Genomic DNA, 20,501 nt, shown 5'->3' with positions numbered 1-20,501 from the left:
TTTATATAGATTATAAAAACTTTACGAATTTTATAATAAATAAAAATTTAAATAAATAATAAATTAAATAAAGCGAATTTTTATTAAAATTTAATTTTCGAATTATTTATTAGAAAAGTTTAAAAAACGGTAAAATAAACGCTTTTAATAAACGATTTAATTATAAAGTTACGGTCCCTAAAAAAATATAAGTAATTTTTAAATATAACAATAATAATAATTTTATATTTATTATAAAACTTTTTATAATAGTTAAAAAGGTTAATATTAACCTATTTAAAAAAATAACTTTTAAATTTATTATAAAAGTTTATAATACTTAAGTATACAGTTATTAAAATATTATAAAAATATAAAAACGGATTCGTTAATATTATAATAAAATCGTTATAAAAATAAAAGTTATTAAAGCTATTAAAAATTATAATATTTATAAAAAAAATAAAAATAGCCTTTATAAGCTTTATAAAAAGCTATAATTTTTATTAATATTATTAAAAGTATAATATTTAATTTCTTAAGACTTTATTATTAAATTATTAAAGTCTAAAGAATTATTTACGAATATATAATATAATAGTATTTTAGTTATCGTCGACCGATTTATTAAGTTTATTTATTTTATATTATATAAAGAAGTAAATAATATTAAGGAATTAATATATACCTTTTTTAAAATAGTTATTATTAACTATAATTTACTTAAGGAAATAATTTTTAATAAAAATAAATTATTTACTATTAAGTTTTAAAGATTTTTAATTTTATAATTTGGTATAAATTATAAATTATTAACCTTTTTTTATTTATAAACCGATAGACAAACGAAAAAAATTAATTAAATTTTTAAAATATACCTCCGTTATTATATAAATTATGATTAAAATAATTAAGTAATATTATTATTAATAGCTTAGTTTATATATAATAGCGTAGTTAATAAAAATATAAAAAAATCCTTTTTTTATTTTAATTACGGATTTTAATTAATTATATATAGAGAAGTATATAAAGGATTATAAGTTATAAAAGCTATAATAAACGTAAATAAATTTAAAAAGACTTAAAAAGAAACCTTTTTAAATTTTAAATTTATATAATAATAAATAAAAAATACGCTAATAGATTAAAAATTAATAGATTAATTTTTAAAAAAAGAGATAACGTATATCTTTTTTACTATAATATTAAAATAAAGCGACTAAGTAATAAATTAGATTATAAAAAATTTAAACCTTTTGAAATTATTAAAAAAGTTTTATTAATTAATTTTAAATTAAAACTTTTAAATATAATACGATGCTACCCGGTTTTTTATATTTTATTTTTAAAGCCGGTATTCAAAAGCTTATATATTAAAAATCGTATTATCGTCGAACTTAATAAATTAAAATATAAAATTAAATAAGTTATTAACTACCGAATTAAAAAAGGATATAAAGAGTATTTTATTAAATAAAAAGATTATAAATATAAAAATAATATATAAAAACTTATTATAAACTTTTAAAACTTTTAATAACTTTTCAAAAAATACTAAAATTAAATTTAAATTTAAAACTTTTAATTATTATAGCGTCTTAATTAATAACGCTAAAAATATTATTAATCTACGCCTCTTAGGCCGTTAAAAAAATACTTTCGATATTTTTAAAAAAAAGTTTTAATATAATACGACTTTTTTTAAATATTATTTATTTTTAAAAACGAAGGTATTTTAATTTAAATAATAATTTATTTAATTTAATTTAAGCTTTTTAGTAAGTTTTAACTTTTTTTTATAGTTTTATAGCTTTTTTTTAAAACCGCGACTTTTTTATTTATTTTTTATAATTAAAGCGATTAGACTTTATTATTAAATAATTTATTATATTTATTAATCGAGACTTATAAAAAACTATTTATAAAAAACTTATAAATATAAATAATATTAATAAAAATATCGTATAAAATATTTAAATAATAGTATATTTTATAAATATTAAAATTAAGAAAAACTAAATAACGAACGTTTTAAAAATAATAATTTAAATATAATATTATTTTTATATTTTTATTAAAAAAACGAATAATATATAATAAATAACGACGAGACGTAGTTATTTATAATTTCGATTTTTTAATTCGATTTAATATAGCGTTAATATATTTTAATAAAAATATTTAACGATTTTTAATTTAAAAATAAACGATTTATTTATAAGCCTAAGGATTAGATTTTTAAAAGGAGGAGCTAATATTACGATTTAATACGTATTATTAAATTAAGGCCTTATTTTATAAAATTTACGGCGGTTATTATATTATATATATAATAATAAGAATTTAAATAGCTCCTTTTAAAACGGAAGAACTATAGATAAGTTACATAATTATAATTTTATAATAAAATAAAAAATAAACGTTTATAAATAAATAAAACGGACGATTATAAAAATATAAAATAAATAACCGTTTAATAAACCGTTAAATAATAATAAATAGAATATTATAAAAAATATATTTATAATTAAGATTTATATATAAAATAGCCTAAGCTAAGTTTAAAGATAGACTTTTATAACTTTTTTAATAATTAATTTTTATACTAAATTTAATAATCATTTTTAATTATTTTTATTAAGAACTTATTTAATAAAATTATAATTAATTACTAAAGCTTTATTTACTTTATAATTTATAAATAATAGCTTTTTTAAAGTTATTTCTATGATGATTACTATTTATGAATATCGTAGCCCCGACTTTTATTAATATAAACCTTATTACGATTAGCTGGCCGTAATAGTATAATAATATCGGGGGCGAAAAATTAAAGAATTTATTAAAAATTATTATAAAAAAAGGAATTAATTAATTAATAAATAAGGCTAAGGATATTATTACGAAAAGTTAATAAAAGATATTAATAAAATAAAAGTTTAAGAAAAGAAAAGTTGCGAAGTAAAAATATTTATAAAAAAAGGATTATTTAAAAATATAAAATAGAAAAAAAATTAAAAAAATCCTTTTAATAACCGCTTTTAAAACCGGGATTAATAACTTAAATTATTTATGTAAGTTATTAAGTAACCGGAATATTTAACGACCGAGTCCTGGGGGATTAGTTAGCTAAGTAAAAGATTTTTCGTTATGTTAAAAAGTCTATATATTAATTTGTTACGACTTAATACGTATTACTAGACTAGGGCCCTGCCCTATAGGACCTACGGCGGTTATTATACTATATATATAGTAATGACGGCTCCCTTTAAAACGGAAGAACTATAAATAAATTATATAACTACGATCGTATAATAAAATAAAAAACGGACGCCTATAAATAAATAAAATAAGCGATTATAAAAATATAAAACGGACGACCGTTTAATAAACCGTTAAATAATAAATAAATAAGATATTATAAAAGATATATTTATAATTAAGATTTATATATAGGATAGCCCGAGCTAGGTTTAAAGATAGACTTTTATAACTTTTTTAATAATTAATTTTTATATTAGATTTAACGATTACTTTTAGCTATTTTTATTAAGAACTTACTTAATAAAACTATGATTAATTATTAAAGCTTTACTTACCTTACGACTTATAAATAATAATTTTATTAAAGTTATTTTTATAACGATTATTATTTATAAATATCGTAACCTTAACTTTTATTAATATAAACCTTATTACGACTAATTAGCTATAATGTTTTAATTACTTTTGTTTAGTAAATCGATTTTATAAAAACTTATTAAATAATACAAACGATATTTATTAAATCTTTTTTTAATAAAAATAAAAAGCCTTAGGTTTTAAATACTAAGCTAGCCTAAGCCGAAAGAGATATAAAAATACTTAATATTAAATATAATTTTAATAAAGACGCGGTTTTTAATAAGATAATATATATTAAAATACGCCGCGTCGTTAATTAAAGTATTTAATATAATAAAGAATTAATAGACTTTTTTAATATTATTATTATTTAATTAATAGAAACCTAAATTAAAAATAATTATGATATTACTTATATATAAGGACTATTTAACGCTATATTCAAAAAACTCGATATTAAATATAAAAAGATTTTAAAACTTATTAAATAGGTAAATACGCTTCGAAGCGCCGTTAATATTATTATTACCTTTTTTATTAAAAGACGATAAAAACTTAAACTTAATATACTTATTATTTTTAACAATACCCTTAAAACCTTAAAAGGATTTTTAATTTAAGTTAAAAACTTTTAAAATTCTTATTAAAAAGATTTTAATAACGAAGTTAAAAAAGTTATATACGCCACTAGCTTTTTTAAAAAACGAGCTTTTAAATAATTCGAACCTTTTTCAAAGGAATATTTTAAAAAAGAAACCTTTAATAAATATTTTATTAAAATATAAGATATTTATTATAATTTCGAAAGATTTAAAAAAGCTTTTAAATCGCTTTTTTAAAATTTAAATAAAAAACGATAAGCCGAACGCGATATATTATAACTTTAATAAACTAAATTAATAAAAAACTACTTAACTAAGTTTAAACGACTTAATATTTAATTTAATCTTATTAATAATATTAAGGTTTTTATATTTTATTAAAGATTAAAAAACGAAGTTAAGGACGAAATTATTAAACTCAACGGGTTAAAAAATTTCCTTTAATATATTAAATTCGTAATTAAAATCGATAATTACTTTTATAAAAAAAAAAAAAATAATAATAATAAGAATTTAATTTAGGACGTAAATATTAATAATAACTTTAACGCAACTTTAATTAAAGAAACCATTATAATGGGAATAATAATCTTTAATAAACTATTACTTATAAATAACATAGCGGACCTATAAATCTTAGTATAATAAATCGAAACTAATCCCATTAAAAAAAAGAATTTAAATATTATAATTATAATAAGCTAAGATATATAACTAAAAACTATAAGTAACCTAAATAAATTTAATAACGACCTATCCCTAAAAAGTAAATTAATATTACTTTTAAAAAAGTATTTTATAAATTATTTTCCTAAACCGTATATTACGACGATAATTACTTTATTTACCGAGATAGTAAAAAATAATTAAGATAATATTTTAAAAAACCCTTTAATAGGACCTTTATTATAATAAATAAATAAAAAGTAGTTTAATACTTTAAGACTATCGAAAATTATAATAAGGAATGTATTTAAATACTATTAATAATATACGAAGTAATTAGGATATAACTTATTAACTTTTTTAACCGAGCGTAAACCTTTACGATAATAAAAAATAAATTAGAGAAAAAGATAGTAATTAAAAATAAAAACGACTTATTTTAGCTAAAAAACGAGATCTTAGCCCGTAAAATACGGATTTTAAATAAATTTATTTATATAATACGACGAATATTTAATAAAATAATTTAATATTATAAACATCGCTTTTTAATAATAAAAGATTATAACAAAAACTATATCCGTATCTTAGTTAGTTATTATAAAGCTAGCTAATTATTAAAAAAAAAATAACTAAACGTAAAAGTAATATTTACTTTATTTTAATAATAACTTTAAAAACGATTAAAAATTAAAACAAAAAAAAACCTTTTTTAATTAAAATACGAAATCGATAAAAAAATAAATATTATATATTTAATATACGGACCTTAGATATTAAAAAAACGTTATTATTAACGTATTAAAAAACTAAACGAGGCCTATTATATAATAAACGCTTATATTCCCCGATATTTAATTATAAAAATAATCTTTACTATTTTATAATAACGACTATATAAATAACTTAAAATAATAATAAAGGATAATATACTTCGCTTAAAATAAAACTTTCCTATATTTAAAAAAATTATTAAGCTAAATAACTTAAATAAAAAAATTATCGACGATATATTTACGGAATTTAATACCGAAAGACTAAATTACGACCCTTTTTTAAATAATATTAATATATTAAATTATAAATAATTAATAAGTTAATAATCGCTTTATAATTTAAACGAACTTCGCGATATCGTTTAATAACGTACTTAATTAGAAATCGATTATAAGATATTACCCGATATTAACGATTTTATTATTAAAAAGGAAGCTAATTTAAATAAGTAGCTAAAATAATAAGAATTTATAAGCTTTTAGGGAGAATTAAATTAGCTTACCGAGGACTTAAAGGATTATTTATATAACCGATATATTTTAAATATATAATTTAATATTAAAATATTTAGAAATTATAAATTATTTTTTAAAGGGAAAGAACTTACTAATAAAAAAATAAACGATATTTATAATATTATTAACGTACTATATTTACTTATTAAAAGATAAAAGTATCCCGATTTAATAACTAATTATAAACGGCTTATAAAAAAAAAATAAATATTAACTTTTAAAATATTAAAAAATTAAATATACTAATTATAAAAAAATAACAAAAAGCGGTTAAAATAAATAAGTTTTAATATTTTATAATATTTCCTAATAAAGAATATTTATAACTTAAACTCTAAATAAACGAACACGATATAAACGTTATTATTAATAACGGCGCTTAAGGAATTTTTATTTTATTAAAAACAGTAAATAAATATAAATTATTATAAGTATAAAAAACGAACTTATATACTTTATAAATAATAAAAAGAAAATAAATTAATTATAACGATAGATATATTAATTAGGAAATTATATACCTTATGATATATATTAATAATTAATTAAAATAATTAAAATACGATATTATAAAGATCGGAGATATTAATGTTATTTTAAGAATTTCGTAATTACGAAAACATAATTTATAAATAGATTAAAAAACCGGCTAATTTTATTAAATAGACCTAATTATTAAACAATTTAAAAAAAAAAGTTTAAATAAATTTTATATAATACTTAATAAATAAAAATAAACTAAATATATCGCTTTTATTAAAACGATAAAACTTATTAAGATATTCGCACCCGGTACGGACGATTAAAAATCGGACCTACTCTAGACTATACCTAAGGAGTACCGGATTTATATAAAACTATTCGTTTTAAAAAAAAAAATAAAACTATTAAAACATAATAGTTAAGATATAAAAATTAAATTAAAAAAAGGAATATAATTTAAATTTTATCTATTATACTTTATAAATTAACTCGAACGCAATAAACTTAATAAGTATATCGACGATAAATTTAAAAAAGGTTATATTAAACTATTATTTTTTTTAATAAAAATACTAATTTTTTTTGTATTTAAAAAAAGTAAAAAAAAGTTTAAACTTATAATCGATTATAAAAAACTTAACAAAATTATTAAAAAAAATTATTATTTATTACCCTTTATTATAAAACTTAAGGAAATATTATACGGAGCTTAATAATTTATTATAATAAACCTTAAAGGAGTATTTAACTAAATTAAAATTAAAAAAGGAAATAAATAAAAAACGGTATTCCGAATACGTAAAAGACTTTATAAATACTTAGTTATACTTTTTAAACTTATTAACGCACCTATTATATTTTAAATAATAATTAATTACGTACTTAGAGAATACGTTAATATTTTTATAATTATTTATTTTAATAATATCTTTATTTTTTTTTTTAATTTTAAAACGTATAAGAAATATATCTATATAGTATTTTAAAAACTTTAAAACGTAAAGCTTTTTATTAAACTTAATAAATACGAATTTTATATATAAAAAATAGATTTCTTTAGCTATACGATTATATTAAGATAAATTTATATATAAGTATTTAAAATAAAAGTAGTTAAGGACTAGCCTATACCTATTAACGTTAAAGACGTATAATTATTTTTAAAATTCGTTAACTTCTATCGACGATTCCTTAAGGATTATATTAATATTATTAGACCTTTTAATAATTTAATAAGAAAAGATATAACCTTTATTTAAAATAAAAAATATAAAAAAGCCTTTAATAAAGTTAAGGACTTAGTTATTTTAGAATTAATAATTATAATTCCGGACTTAAAGAAATTATTTAAAATCGAAACCGACGTTTTAGATTTCGTTATAAAAGCTATTTTAAAACAACGAGACTAATAAAAAATACTTTACTTTTATATATTCTATTCTAAAACGTTCTATAAAACAAAATTAAATTAACAAATTTATAATAAAAAATTAATAACTATAATTAAAACTTTTAAAAAATAAAGACTATAACTTTTAAAAACTAAATATAAAATTATTATTTATATAGACTATAAAAACCTTACGAATTTTATAATAAATAAAAATTTAAATAAACGATAAATTAAATAAAGCGAATTTTTATCCGAATTTAATTTCCGAATTATTTATTAAAAAGGTTTAGAAAATAGTAGAGTAGACGTTTTTAATAAACGACTTAATTATAAAATTATAGTCCTTAAGGAAACATAAGTAATCTTTAAATACGACGATAACGGTAACTTTATACCTATTATAAAACTCCTTATAATAATTAAAAAAGTTAATACTAGCCCGTTTAAAAAAATAACTTTTAAACTTATTATAAAAATCTATAATACTTAAGCACACGGTTATTAAGGTATTATAAAAATATAAAAACGGATTTATTAATATTATAATAAAACCGCTATAAAAATAGAAGTTATTAAAGCTATTAAAGATTACGATATTTATAAAAAAAATAAAAATAGCCTTTATAAGCTTTATAGAGAGTTATAACCTCTATCGGTATTACTAAAAGTATAGTATTTAATCTCTTAAGATTTTATTATTAAATTACTAAAATTTAAAAAACTATTAATAAACGTATAATACGATAGTATTTTAGTTATTATTAACCGACTTATTAAGTTTACCTATTTCATATTATATAAAAAAATAAATAATACTAAGGAATTAATATATATTTTTTTTAAAATAGTTATTACTAACTATGGTTTACCTAAAGAAATAATTTCTGATAAAAATAAGCTATTTACTGTTAAGTTTTAAAGATTTTTAATTTCGTAGCTTAATATAAATTATAAACTATTAACCTTTTTCTACCTATAAATCGATAAACAAACGGAAAAAATTAATTAAATTTTTAAAATATACCTCCGTTATTATATAAATTATAATTAAAATAATTAAATAGTATTATTATTAATAGCTTAGTTTATATATAATAACGTAGTTAATAAAAACATAAAAAAATCCCTTTTTTACCTTAACTACGGATTTTAATTAACTATATATAAAAAAGTACGCGAAGGATTATAGGCCGTAAAAGCCGTAGTAAACGTAAATAAACTTAAAAAAATCTAAAAAAAAGCCTTTTTAAACCTTAAGTTTATACGGCAACGTATAAAAAAATATACTAATAAATTAAGGATTAATAAATTAACTTTAGAAAAAGAAAATAGCATATATTTCCTTTACCGTAATATTAAAACAAAACGATTAAGCGATAAATTAAATTATAAAAAATTTAGATTTTTTAAAATTATTAAAAAAGTTTTATTAATTAATTTCAAATTAAAACTCTTAAATACGATATAATACTACCTAGTTTTTTATATCTTACTCTTAGAACTAGTATTTAAAGGCTTATATACTAAAGATCGTATTATTATCGAACTTAACGAATTAAAATACGAAGTTAAGTAAATTATCGATTATTAAATTAAAAAAAGATAAAAAAAATACCTTATTAAATAAAAAGATTATGAATATAAAGATAATATATAAGAACCCGTTACGAACTTTTAAAACTCTTAATAACTTTTTAAAGAATATTAAAATTAAATTTAAACTTAAAACTTTTAATTATTACGGCGTTTTAATTAATAACGTTAAAAATATTATTAGCTTACGCCTCTTAAGCTACTAAAGAAATACTCTCGGTATTTTTAAAAAATTCTTTTAATACGATACGACTTTTTTTAAATACTATTCGCTTTTAAAAATAAAAGCGTTTTAATTTAAATAACGATTTATTTAATTTAGCCTAAGCTTTTTAATAAGCCTTAATTTTTTTTTATAGCTTTATAATTCTTTTTTAAAACCGCGACTTTTTCGTTTATTTTTTATAATTAAAGCGATTAAACTTTATTATTAAACGATTTACTATATTTATTAATTAAGATTTATAAGAAATTATCCGTAGAATTTATAAATATAAATAATATTAATAGAAATATCGTACGAAATACTTAGGCAATAATATATCTTATAAATATTAAAATCGAAAAAAACTAAATAATAAACGCCTTAAGAATAATAATTTAAGTACGGTATTATTTTTATATTTTTATTAAAAAAACGAATAATATATAATAAACGGCGATAAGACGTAGCTATTTATAATTTCGATTTTTTAATTTAGTTTAATATAGCGTTAGCGTATTTTAATAAAAATATTTAACAATTCCTTAATTTAAGAATAAATAACCTATTTATAAATTTAAAGACTAGATTTTCGAAAAGAGGAGCTAATATTACGATTTAATATATATTACTAAACTAGGGCCTTGCTTTATAAGACCTACGGCGGCTATTATATTATATATATAATAATAACGGCTCTTTTTAAAATAAAAGAATTATAAATAAGTTATATAATTATAATTATATAATAAAATAAGGAACGGACGCCTATAAATAAATAGGACAAGCGATTATAAAAATATAAAACGGACGACCGTTTAATAAACCGTTAAATAATAAGTAAATAAAATATTATAAAAAATATATTTATAATTAGGATTTATATATAAGATAGCCTGAGCTAGGCTCGAGGATAGATTTTTATAACTTTTTTAATAATTAATTTTTATATTAAATTTAACGATTACTTTTAGCTATTTTTATTAAAAACTTATTTAATAAGATTACGATTAATTATTAAAGCTTTATTTATTTTATGATTTATAGATAATAGTTTTATTAAAGCTATTTTTATGACGATTATTATTTATGAGTATCGTAGCCCCGATTTTTATTAATATAAACCTTATTACGACTAGCTAGCCGTAATATAATTAAGGATAATTATTTTAAACGGGTATAGTTATTATAAAGTTAGTATAGTATAAAACGCTATAAATTATTTAAGCCCTATTTTAGCTAGAGGGGGCTTTTTTTAGCTGGCTTCTCGCTACCTAGTAGTAGGAGGCTAAGATTTAGTTTTTGTTTAATACTAAACCTACTTTTTGAGAGTACTATTTTTATATTTAGTTAACCTACCCGTTATATTTTATGGCCGCGGTAGCTATATAAAAGAACGCGAGATTAGTATATAAAAAAGAAAATTATTTTAAGTTATAAAGAGAAATCTAAAGGCCTTTTTATTAAATTAAAGTTATAAATAATTAAAGTTTAGTTTTATATTTTATAATACATAGAGTTTATTTATAAAGAGATATAAAAGTTTGTAATTAGCTCGTACGGTCCTACTTTATACACGGCCCGCTCGCGCCGTTATATCTAACCGCTTTTTTTTTTTTAATAATATTCGTTTTTTTAATTAATTAAGTTTATTATTTTAAATTTCTTAACGTAATTACTTACGTTTAATATAAGGTTTTTACGCAGCTCCTAAGTATTATTAAATAAGGTTTAATTTATTTATTTAATAAGGTACTTAATTAAAAAGTGTTTACCGCGTTATATAACTTAACATTAAATAAGTTTTTTAATTTTATATTTATTTACGTCGTTTATTACTATAAGATCGGGAGGAGATTTTATTTTATTAAAAAAGTTATTTTTTTAAAAGGTTTTTTATAGCTATACGTTAAATATAACGGGGTAAACGTTTTATTATAATAAGAAGTTAAGTTTATAAATTAATAGGTTTATTATATGTACGACATAAAAAGGCCCTGCCCGCTTAAATAACTATTTTTTTTAAAACTTATTTAAAAAATAATATTTATTATTAAATTTAAAGAAAACCTTATCGCTTTTATAAAAAGATATATTTTAATGTTTACCGTTATATTATTATTTACGAATTATTTTAGCGATATTAATAAGCGCGGTAACTTTTTATTAATAAACCTCGCGGAGTATTTTTATTAATTTTATTAAAAGCGTTATTAATTTAATATAATTTAGTACTAATTAAAGTTTAAAATTTAATATAAGTTTATTAAGCGATCGGCTAATAATAGCGGCTAATAAGTTATTAAATATATATTATAAGGCCGGGAGAATATTTATTTACGGTATTTTAAAAGATATAAAAATATAAAAACGGATAGCGATTTTTATTATTTAATTATTTTATTCGTTTTATTTATCTATTTAAAAATAATATATAATAAAAATAAAAAGCTTAACGTTTATTATTTTAAAAATTCCTTTTTAAACGGCCGAGATAAACTTCGGGTCTTAATCGCTAATAATATTTTAAAAAAGATTTTAATTATATAGTAAAAGAGTATAAAATAATATTTTTATTTAGTAATATATTTTATATTTAACATTATTAAGGATAAATATTACCTTTTTAAAAAACTTATACGTTATCATTATAAAAACGTTAAGCATATTAAAATTAAATAATATTTAAAAACTATACCGTGAGGGGGTTTTTAATATATTTATAACGAAGTCGATCGTAATTATATAATATAATATATTAATAAATACGATAAGTTAAAAGCTTTTTATAGGTAGCGTACGGTGTATTTGATTTTCGTAATAAATTAAATAGTATTTAACATATTCCGTAATTAATTTTTTTTTCTTTAAAAATAAAAATTTTTAAATTCTATAAATAATCGCTCGATCCCGGCGTAAAAGTTTTTATCGTAAATAAATTAAATTACGTTTTAAATTATTAACTTAAAAATATAAAGTCGGCGATTATTATCGGTCGCGATATAATATAATAATCCTTTTTTATTTAAATATTAGGGCACGACGGGTCGTTATACTTTTTAATATTTTTCTTATAGTAGTTTATTAATTATAATAGCTTATAACGATATATAATATTCTTTACTTAAATCCTTTATAACGTATATAAAGTCCTTTAGGAGGTATAATTATTTATTATATTAATAACTATTAACGTATATATATAGCGAGTCGCCTATTATATATTACGGCCAGCTAGTCGTAATAAGGTTTGTGTTAACAGAAATCGGGGCTACGATACTCATAAATAATAATCGTTATAAAAATAACGTTTAATAAAATTATTATCTATAAGTCGTAAAATAAATAAAGCTTTAATAATTAATCGTAATCTTATTAAATAAATTTTTAATAAAAATAGCTAAAAGTAATCGTAAGGTTTAATACGAAATTAATTATTAAAAAAGTTATAGAAGTTATAAACATAAGCCTAGCTTAAATCTATATTATATATAAATCCCGTATATTATTAAATAGTTCTTTTATATTTAGGACCGATATTATAAAATCGGTCTTTTAAAAATAAACTGATTTTTTTTATCGGTTTATATTTAAAAACCGCTTATTATCCGTTAATCCTTTTTATTATTATATAACTTCTTTATAATTCTTTTAATCTATTAAAATAATATATATATTTTTATTATTTAATTATATATATAGTAAAGTAGTCGCTATAGAGCAGCGGGGTAAGTCCTTAGTCTATTATATATATTAAATCGTAATATTAAATCTCTTTTTTAAAGGTCTAGTTTTATAAATTTATAAATAAGTATTAATGGCCTAGGTTAAGGCCTATTAAGTTATTAATTCGTTATTCTTTATAATATTAATATTATATTAAATCGTATAGAAAAATCGAGCGTTAAAGTAAAATCTAAAAAAATAAAAATAAAAGATCGTAAGCGTTTAGTATTTTTAAAGTTTATTAAAGCTCGTTTAGTTAATATCGATATATTTTATATTCGTTATTTTTATATTAAAGTTACGTATTAGTTTAGTAAAAGGTCTTTTTGTTATCGGATTTATATAAAAGTAAAAAAGCTTTACGACGGGGTATTAATAATATTGATTTGTAAATTAATTTCTTTATTTTTTATTATATTTATAATCGTTAATAATTATAATTTAAAAACTTAATATTTAATAAAAAAAATAAGATAAAAAGGAAAAGAAAATAAGTAAAAAACTTTTAAATTTTATAAGGAGTTAGTTTATTTTTAATTATTAATAGCGATTATTATTAATCGCTTATTTTATATTTAAAAAACTTAGAAGTTAGTATAGGATCGTTAAATTAAGACTTTTTTTTAAAAGATATAAAAAGTAAATAAATCCGATGCCTTAGAGTCTATATTAAATATATATAAGCGTAGAATAATTAAAAAATTATAGTTTATATAGGTTTTTAATAATATAAATTAATTCTTTTTCGGGTTTAATAACAAGTTCGCGTCCTTAGGACCGCTAATTCCGTTTTTTAATAATTTTTAAGGAATTACCAGGAGTTTTAAAAGTTCGTAACGGGTTTTTATATATTATTTTTATATTTATAATCTTTTTATTTAATAAGATATTTTTATTATCTTTTTTAAATTCGGTAGTCAATAATTCGTTCGATTTTATACTCCGGTTTATTAAATTCGACGATAATATGATTTTTAGTATATAAGCCTTTAGGTATTAATATAAAAAGTAAAATATAAAAAACTAAGTAGTATCGTATCGTGTCTAGGAGTTTTAATTTAAAATTAATTAATAAGACTTTTTTAATAATTTCGAAGGGTTTAAGTTTTTTATAATTTAATTTATTGCTTAATTATTTTATTTTAATATTACGGCGAAGGAAATATACGTTATTTCTTTTTTTTAAAATTAATTTATTAATTTTTAATTTATTAGTGTATTTTTTTATACGTTGCTATATAAATTTGAGGTTTAAAGAGGCTTTTTCTTAAATCTTTTTAAGCTTATTTACGTTTATTACGGCTTTTATAGCTTATAATCCTTTGCGTATTTTTTTATATATAGTTAATTAAAATCCGTAGTTAAGGTAAAAAGGGAATTTTTTTATATTTTTATTAACTACGTTATTATATATAAACTAAGCTATTAATAGTAATAATACTTAATTATTTTGATCGTAATTTATATAGTAGCGGAGGTATATTTTAAAAATTTAATTAATTTTTTTCGTTTATTTATCGATTTATAAATAGAAAAAGGTCGATAATTTATAATTTATACCGAGCTACGAAATTAAAAATCTCTAAAATTTAATAATAAATAGCTTATTTTTATTAAAAACTATTTCTTTAGGTAAACCATAGTTAATAATAACTATTTTAAAAAAGGTATATATTAATTCCTTAATATTATTTACTTTTTTATATAATATAAAATAAGCGAACTTAGTAAGTCGGTCGACGATAATTAAAATACTATCGTATTATATATTTATAAATAGTTTTTTAGATTTTAATAATTTAATAATAAAATCTTAAAAGATTAAATACTATATTTTTAGTAGTATTAATAATAGTTATAGCTTTTTATAAAATTTATAAGGGCTGTTTTTATTTTTTTTATAAATATTATAATTTTTAATAGTTTTAGCGACTTTTATTTTTATAATGGATTTATTATAATATTAGCGAATCTGTTTTTATATTTTTATAATACTTTAGTGACTATATGCTTAAGTATTATAAACTTTTATAATAAGTTTAAAAGTTATTTTTCTAAATAGGCTAATATTAACTTTTTTAATTATTATAAAGAGTTTTATAATAAATATAAAATTACCGTTATTATTATATTTAAAGATTATTTATATTTCTTTAAAAACCGTAACTTTGTAATTAAGTCGTTTATTAAAAGCGTTTATTTTACTATTTTTTAAACTTTTTCGGTAGATAATTCGGAAATTAAATTTAAATAGGAATTCGCTTTATTTAATTTATTATTTATTTAAATTCTTATTTATTATAAAATTTATAAGGTTTTTATAGTTTATATAAATAGTAACGTCGTATTTAGTTTTTAAAAGCTATAGTCTCTATTTTTTAAAGGTTTTAATTATAATTATTAATTCTTTATTATAAATTTATTAATTTAATTTTATTTTATAAAACGTTTTTAAATAAAATATATAAAGATAAAGTATTTTTTATTAATCTTATTATTTTAAAATAGCTTTTATAACGAAGTCCGAAGCGTTAGTCTCGACTTTAAATAATTTCTTTAGGTCCGGGATTATAATTATTAGTTTTAAAATAATTAAATTTTTAACTTTATTAAAAGTATTCTTATATTTTTTATTTTAAATAAAAGTTATATTTTTCCTTATTAAGTTATTAAGGGGTTTAATAATATTAATATAGTTTTTAAAAAATCGTTAATAGAAGTTAATAAATCTTAAGAATAATTATACGTTTTTAACGTTAATAAGTATAGGCTAGTCCTTAATTATTATTATTTTAAATACTTATATATAGATTTATCTTAGCGTAATTATATAGCTAAGGAAATTTACTTTTTATATATAAAATTCGTACTTATCGGGCTTAGTAAAGAGCTTTACGTTTTAAAGTTTTTAAAATATTATATAAACGTATTTTCTATATATCTCGAAATTAAAAAGAAAATAAAGATATCGTTAAGATAAATAATTATAAAAATATCAACATACTTTTTAAATATATAGTTAATTATTATTTAAAATATAATAAGTACGTTAATAAGTTTGAAAAGTATAATTAAGTATTTATAAAGTCTTCTATAAATTTAAAATACCGTTTTTTATTCGTTTCCTTTTTTAATTTTAATTTAATTAAATACTTTTTTAAAATCTATTATAATAAATTATTAAGCTCTATATAATATTTCCTTAAGTTTTACAATAAAGGGTAATAAATAATAATTCTTCTTAATAATTTTATTAAGTTTTTTATAATTGATTATAAATTTAAGCTTTTTTTTATTTTTTTTAAATATAAAAAAGATTAGTGCTCTTATTAGAGAGGATAATAGTTTAATATAACCTTTTTTAAGTTTATTATTAATATACTCGTTAAGTTTATCGCATTTAAATTAATTTATAAAATATAATAAATAGAACTTAAGTTATATTCTTTTTTTTAATTTAATTTTTATATCTTAGCTATTATATTTTAATAATCTTATTTCTTTTTTTAAAACGAATAGTTTTATATAAATCCGGTACTTTTTAAATATAATTTAGAATAGGTCCGATTTTCGATCGTTTATACCGGGTGCGAATATTTTAATAGGTTTTATCGTTTTAATAAAAGCGATATATTTAGTTTATTTTTATTTATTAAGTGTTATATAAGACTTATTTAAACTTTTTTCTTTAAGTCGTTTAGTGATTAAGTTTATTTAATAAAGTTAGCTAGTTTTTTAATCTATTTATAAATTATATTTTTATAACTACGAGATTTTTAAAATAATATCGGTATTTTTAATCTTTATAATATCGTTGTTACGATCGGCTAGTCGTAGTAAGGTTTATATTAATAAAAGTTAAGGCTACGATACTTATAAATAATAGTCGTTATTAAAATAATTTTAAAAAAGCTATTATTTATAAGTCGTTAAGTAAAAAAGCTTTGATAATTAGTCGTAATTTTATTAATAAGGTTTTTAATAAAAATAATTAAAAGCGATTATTAAATTTAATATAAAAAGTTAATTATTAAAGAAGCTATAAAAGTCTATCCTCGAGCTTAGTTTAGGCTATTTTATATATAAATCCTAATTATAAATATATTTTTTATAATATTTTATTTATTATTATCCGACGGTTTACTAAACGGTCGTCCGTTTTATATTTTTATAATCGTCCGTTTTATTTATTTATAAGCGTCCGTTCTTTATTTTATTATACGATCGTAATTACGTAATTTATTTATAATTCTTTTATCCTAAAGGGAGCCGTTTATATTTTTATTATTATATATATAATATAATAGCCGCTATAGGTTTTATAAGGCAAGGCCTTAGATTAATAATACGTATTAAGTCGTAATATTAACTCTTCCCTTTAAAGGTCTAATCCCTAGGTTTATAAATAAGTTATTTTTTCTTAAATTAAAGAATTGTTAAATATTTTTATTAAAATATGTTAATATTATATTAAATCGAATTAAAAAATCGAAATTATAAATAGCTATATCTCGTTGTTATTTATTACATATTATTCGTTTTTTTAATAAAAGTATAAAAATAATGCTATACTTAAATTATTATTTTTAAAATATTCGTTACTTAGTCCTTTTTAATTTTAATATTTATAAAATATATTATCGTCTAAGTATTTTGTACGATACTTTTATTAATATTATTTATATTTATAAGCTTCTGAGGACTATTTTTTATAAGTCCCGATTAATAAATATAATAAATCGTTTAATAATAGAGTCTAATCGTTTTAATTATAAAAAATAAGCGGAAGAATTATGGTTTTAAAAAAGAGTTATAAAGTTATAAAAAAAAGTTAAAACCTATTAAAAAGCTTAAACTAAATTAAATAAGTCGTTATCTAAATTAAAACGCCTTCGTTTTTAAAAATAAATAATATTTAAAAAAAGTCGTATCGTATTAAAAGAATTTCTTAAGGATATTAAAAGCGTTTTTTTAGTAGCTTAAGAGGCGTAAATTAATAATATTTTTAACGTTATTAATTAAGACGCCGTAATAGTTAAGAGTTTTGGGTTTAAGTTTAATTTTAATATTCTTTGAGAAGTTATTAAGAGTTTTAAAGGTTCGTAATAGGTTTTTATATATTATTTTTATATTCGTAATTTTTTTATTTAATAAGGTACTTTTTACGTCTTTTTTTAGTTCGGTGGTCGATAACTCGTTCGATTTTATATTTTAATTTATTAAGTTCGATAATAATACGATTTTTAGTATATAAACCTTTAGGTACCGGCTTTAGGAGTGAGATATAAAAAACCGGGTAATATTATATTATGTTTAAGAGTTTTAATTTAAAATTAATTAATAAAACTTTTTTAATAATTTCGAAAAGTTTAAGTTTTTTATAATTTAATTTATCGTTTAATCGTTTTATTTTAATATTGCGGCGAAAAAGATATATACTATTTTTTTTTTTTAAAATTAATTTATTAATTTTTAATCTATCGATATATTTTTTTATACGCTACTATATAAACTTAAGGTTTAAAGAGGCTTCTTTTTAGATCTTTTTAAGTTTATTTACGTTTATTACGGCTTTTATAGCCTATAGTCTTTCATATACTTTTCTATATATAATTAATTAAAATTTATAATTAAAGTAAAAAAGGGATTTTTTTATACTTTTACTAACTGCGCTGTTATATATAAACTAAGCTATTAATAGTAATACTATTTAATTATTTTAGTTATAATTTATATAGTAGCGGAGGTATATTTTAAAAATTTAGTTAATCTTTTCCGTTTATTTATTAGTTTATAGATAAAAAAAGGTTAATAATTTATAATTTATATTGAGCTGCGAGATTAAAAATTTTTAAAACTTAGCGATAAATAACTTATTTTTGTTAGAAACTATTTCCTTAGGTAAACCGTAGTTAATAATAACTGTTTTAAAGAAAGTATATACTAATTCTTTAGTATTGCTTACTTTTTTATATAGTATAAAATAAGCGAATTTGGTAAGTTGGTTAACGATAATTAAGATATTATTATACTATACGTTTATTAATAGTTTTTTAGATTTTGGTAGTTTAACGATAAAGTCTTAAGAGATTAAGTATTATGCCTTTAGGGGTATTAGTAATAGTTATAGTTCTTTATAAAGCTTATGAGGGCTGTTTTTATTTTTTTTATAGATATCGTAGTTTTTAATAATTTTAGTGATTTTTACTTTTATAGCGGTTTTATTATAATATTAACGAATCCGTTTTTATATTTTCGTAATATTTTAGTAGCCGTGTATTTAAGTATTATAAACTTTTATAATAAGCTTAGGAATTATTTTTTTAAACGGGTTAATATTAACTTTTTTAGCTATTATAAGGAGTTTTATAATAAGTATAAGATTACCGTTATTGTTATATTTAAAGATTATTTATGTTTTTTTAAGGACCGTAACTTTGTAATTAGGCCGTTTATTAAGAGCGTCCGTTTTATCGTTTTTTAAACTTTTTTAATAAATAATTCGGAAATTAAATTTTAATAAAAATTTATTTTATTTAATTTATTATTTATTTAGATTTTTATTTATTATAAAATTCGTAAAGTTTTTATAGTTTATATAAATAATGATTTTATGTTTAGTTCTTAAGACCTATAGTCTTTATTTTTTAAAAGCTTCGATTATAACTATTAATTTTTTATTATAAATTTATTAATTTAATTCTATTTTATAAAACGTTTTAGAATAAAATATATAAAAGTAAAGTACTTTTTATTAATTTTGCTATCCTAAAATAGCTTTTATAGTAAAGTCCGAGGCGTCGGTCTCGATTTCGAATGGTTTTTTTAAGTCCGGAATTATAATTATTAGTTCCGAAGTAACTAAGTCTTTAATTTTATTAAAGGCTTTTTTATATTTTTTATCCTAAATAAAAGTTATATTTTTTTTTATTAAGTTA

The 20,501-nt window shown here is 18.0% G+C and overlaps 2 protein-coding genes across 2 annotated transcripts; both read left to right on the top strand.

Annotated features, from left to right (window-relative positions):
* Positions 1–602: 602 nt before the first annotated feature.
* Positions 603–752, top strand: CORC01_07314 (uncharacterized protein; the record flags this gene model as incomplete). The annotated part of the gene is made up of 1 exon (XM_022618951.1): positions 603–752. A coding segment is annotated over one exon (150 nt), but the record flags the coding sequence as incomplete, so codon positions are not given.
* A 452-nt stretch (positions 753–1,204) lies between these two features.
* CORC01_07313 (uncharacterized protein) lies at positions 1,205–1,408 on the top strand (the record flags this gene model as incomplete). The annotated part of the gene is made up of 1 exon (XM_022618950.1): positions 1,205–1,408. A coding segment is annotated over one exon (204 nt), but the record flags the coding sequence as incomplete, so codon positions are not given.
* Positions 1,409–20,501: the final 19,093 nt, after the last annotated feature.

This window comes from Colletotrichum orchidophilum (assembly GCF_001831195.1).
Source record: "Colletotrichum orchidophilum strain IMI 309357 chromosome Unknown Scaffold_58.1, whole genome shotgun sequence".
In the NCBI taxonomy this organism is placed as follows: domain Eukaryota; kingdom Fungi; phylum Ascomycota; class Sordariomycetes; order Glomerellales; family Glomerellaceae; genus Colletotrichum; species Colletotrichum orchidophilum.
This window is presented reverse-complemented; position numbering and strand designations above follow the sequence as displayed.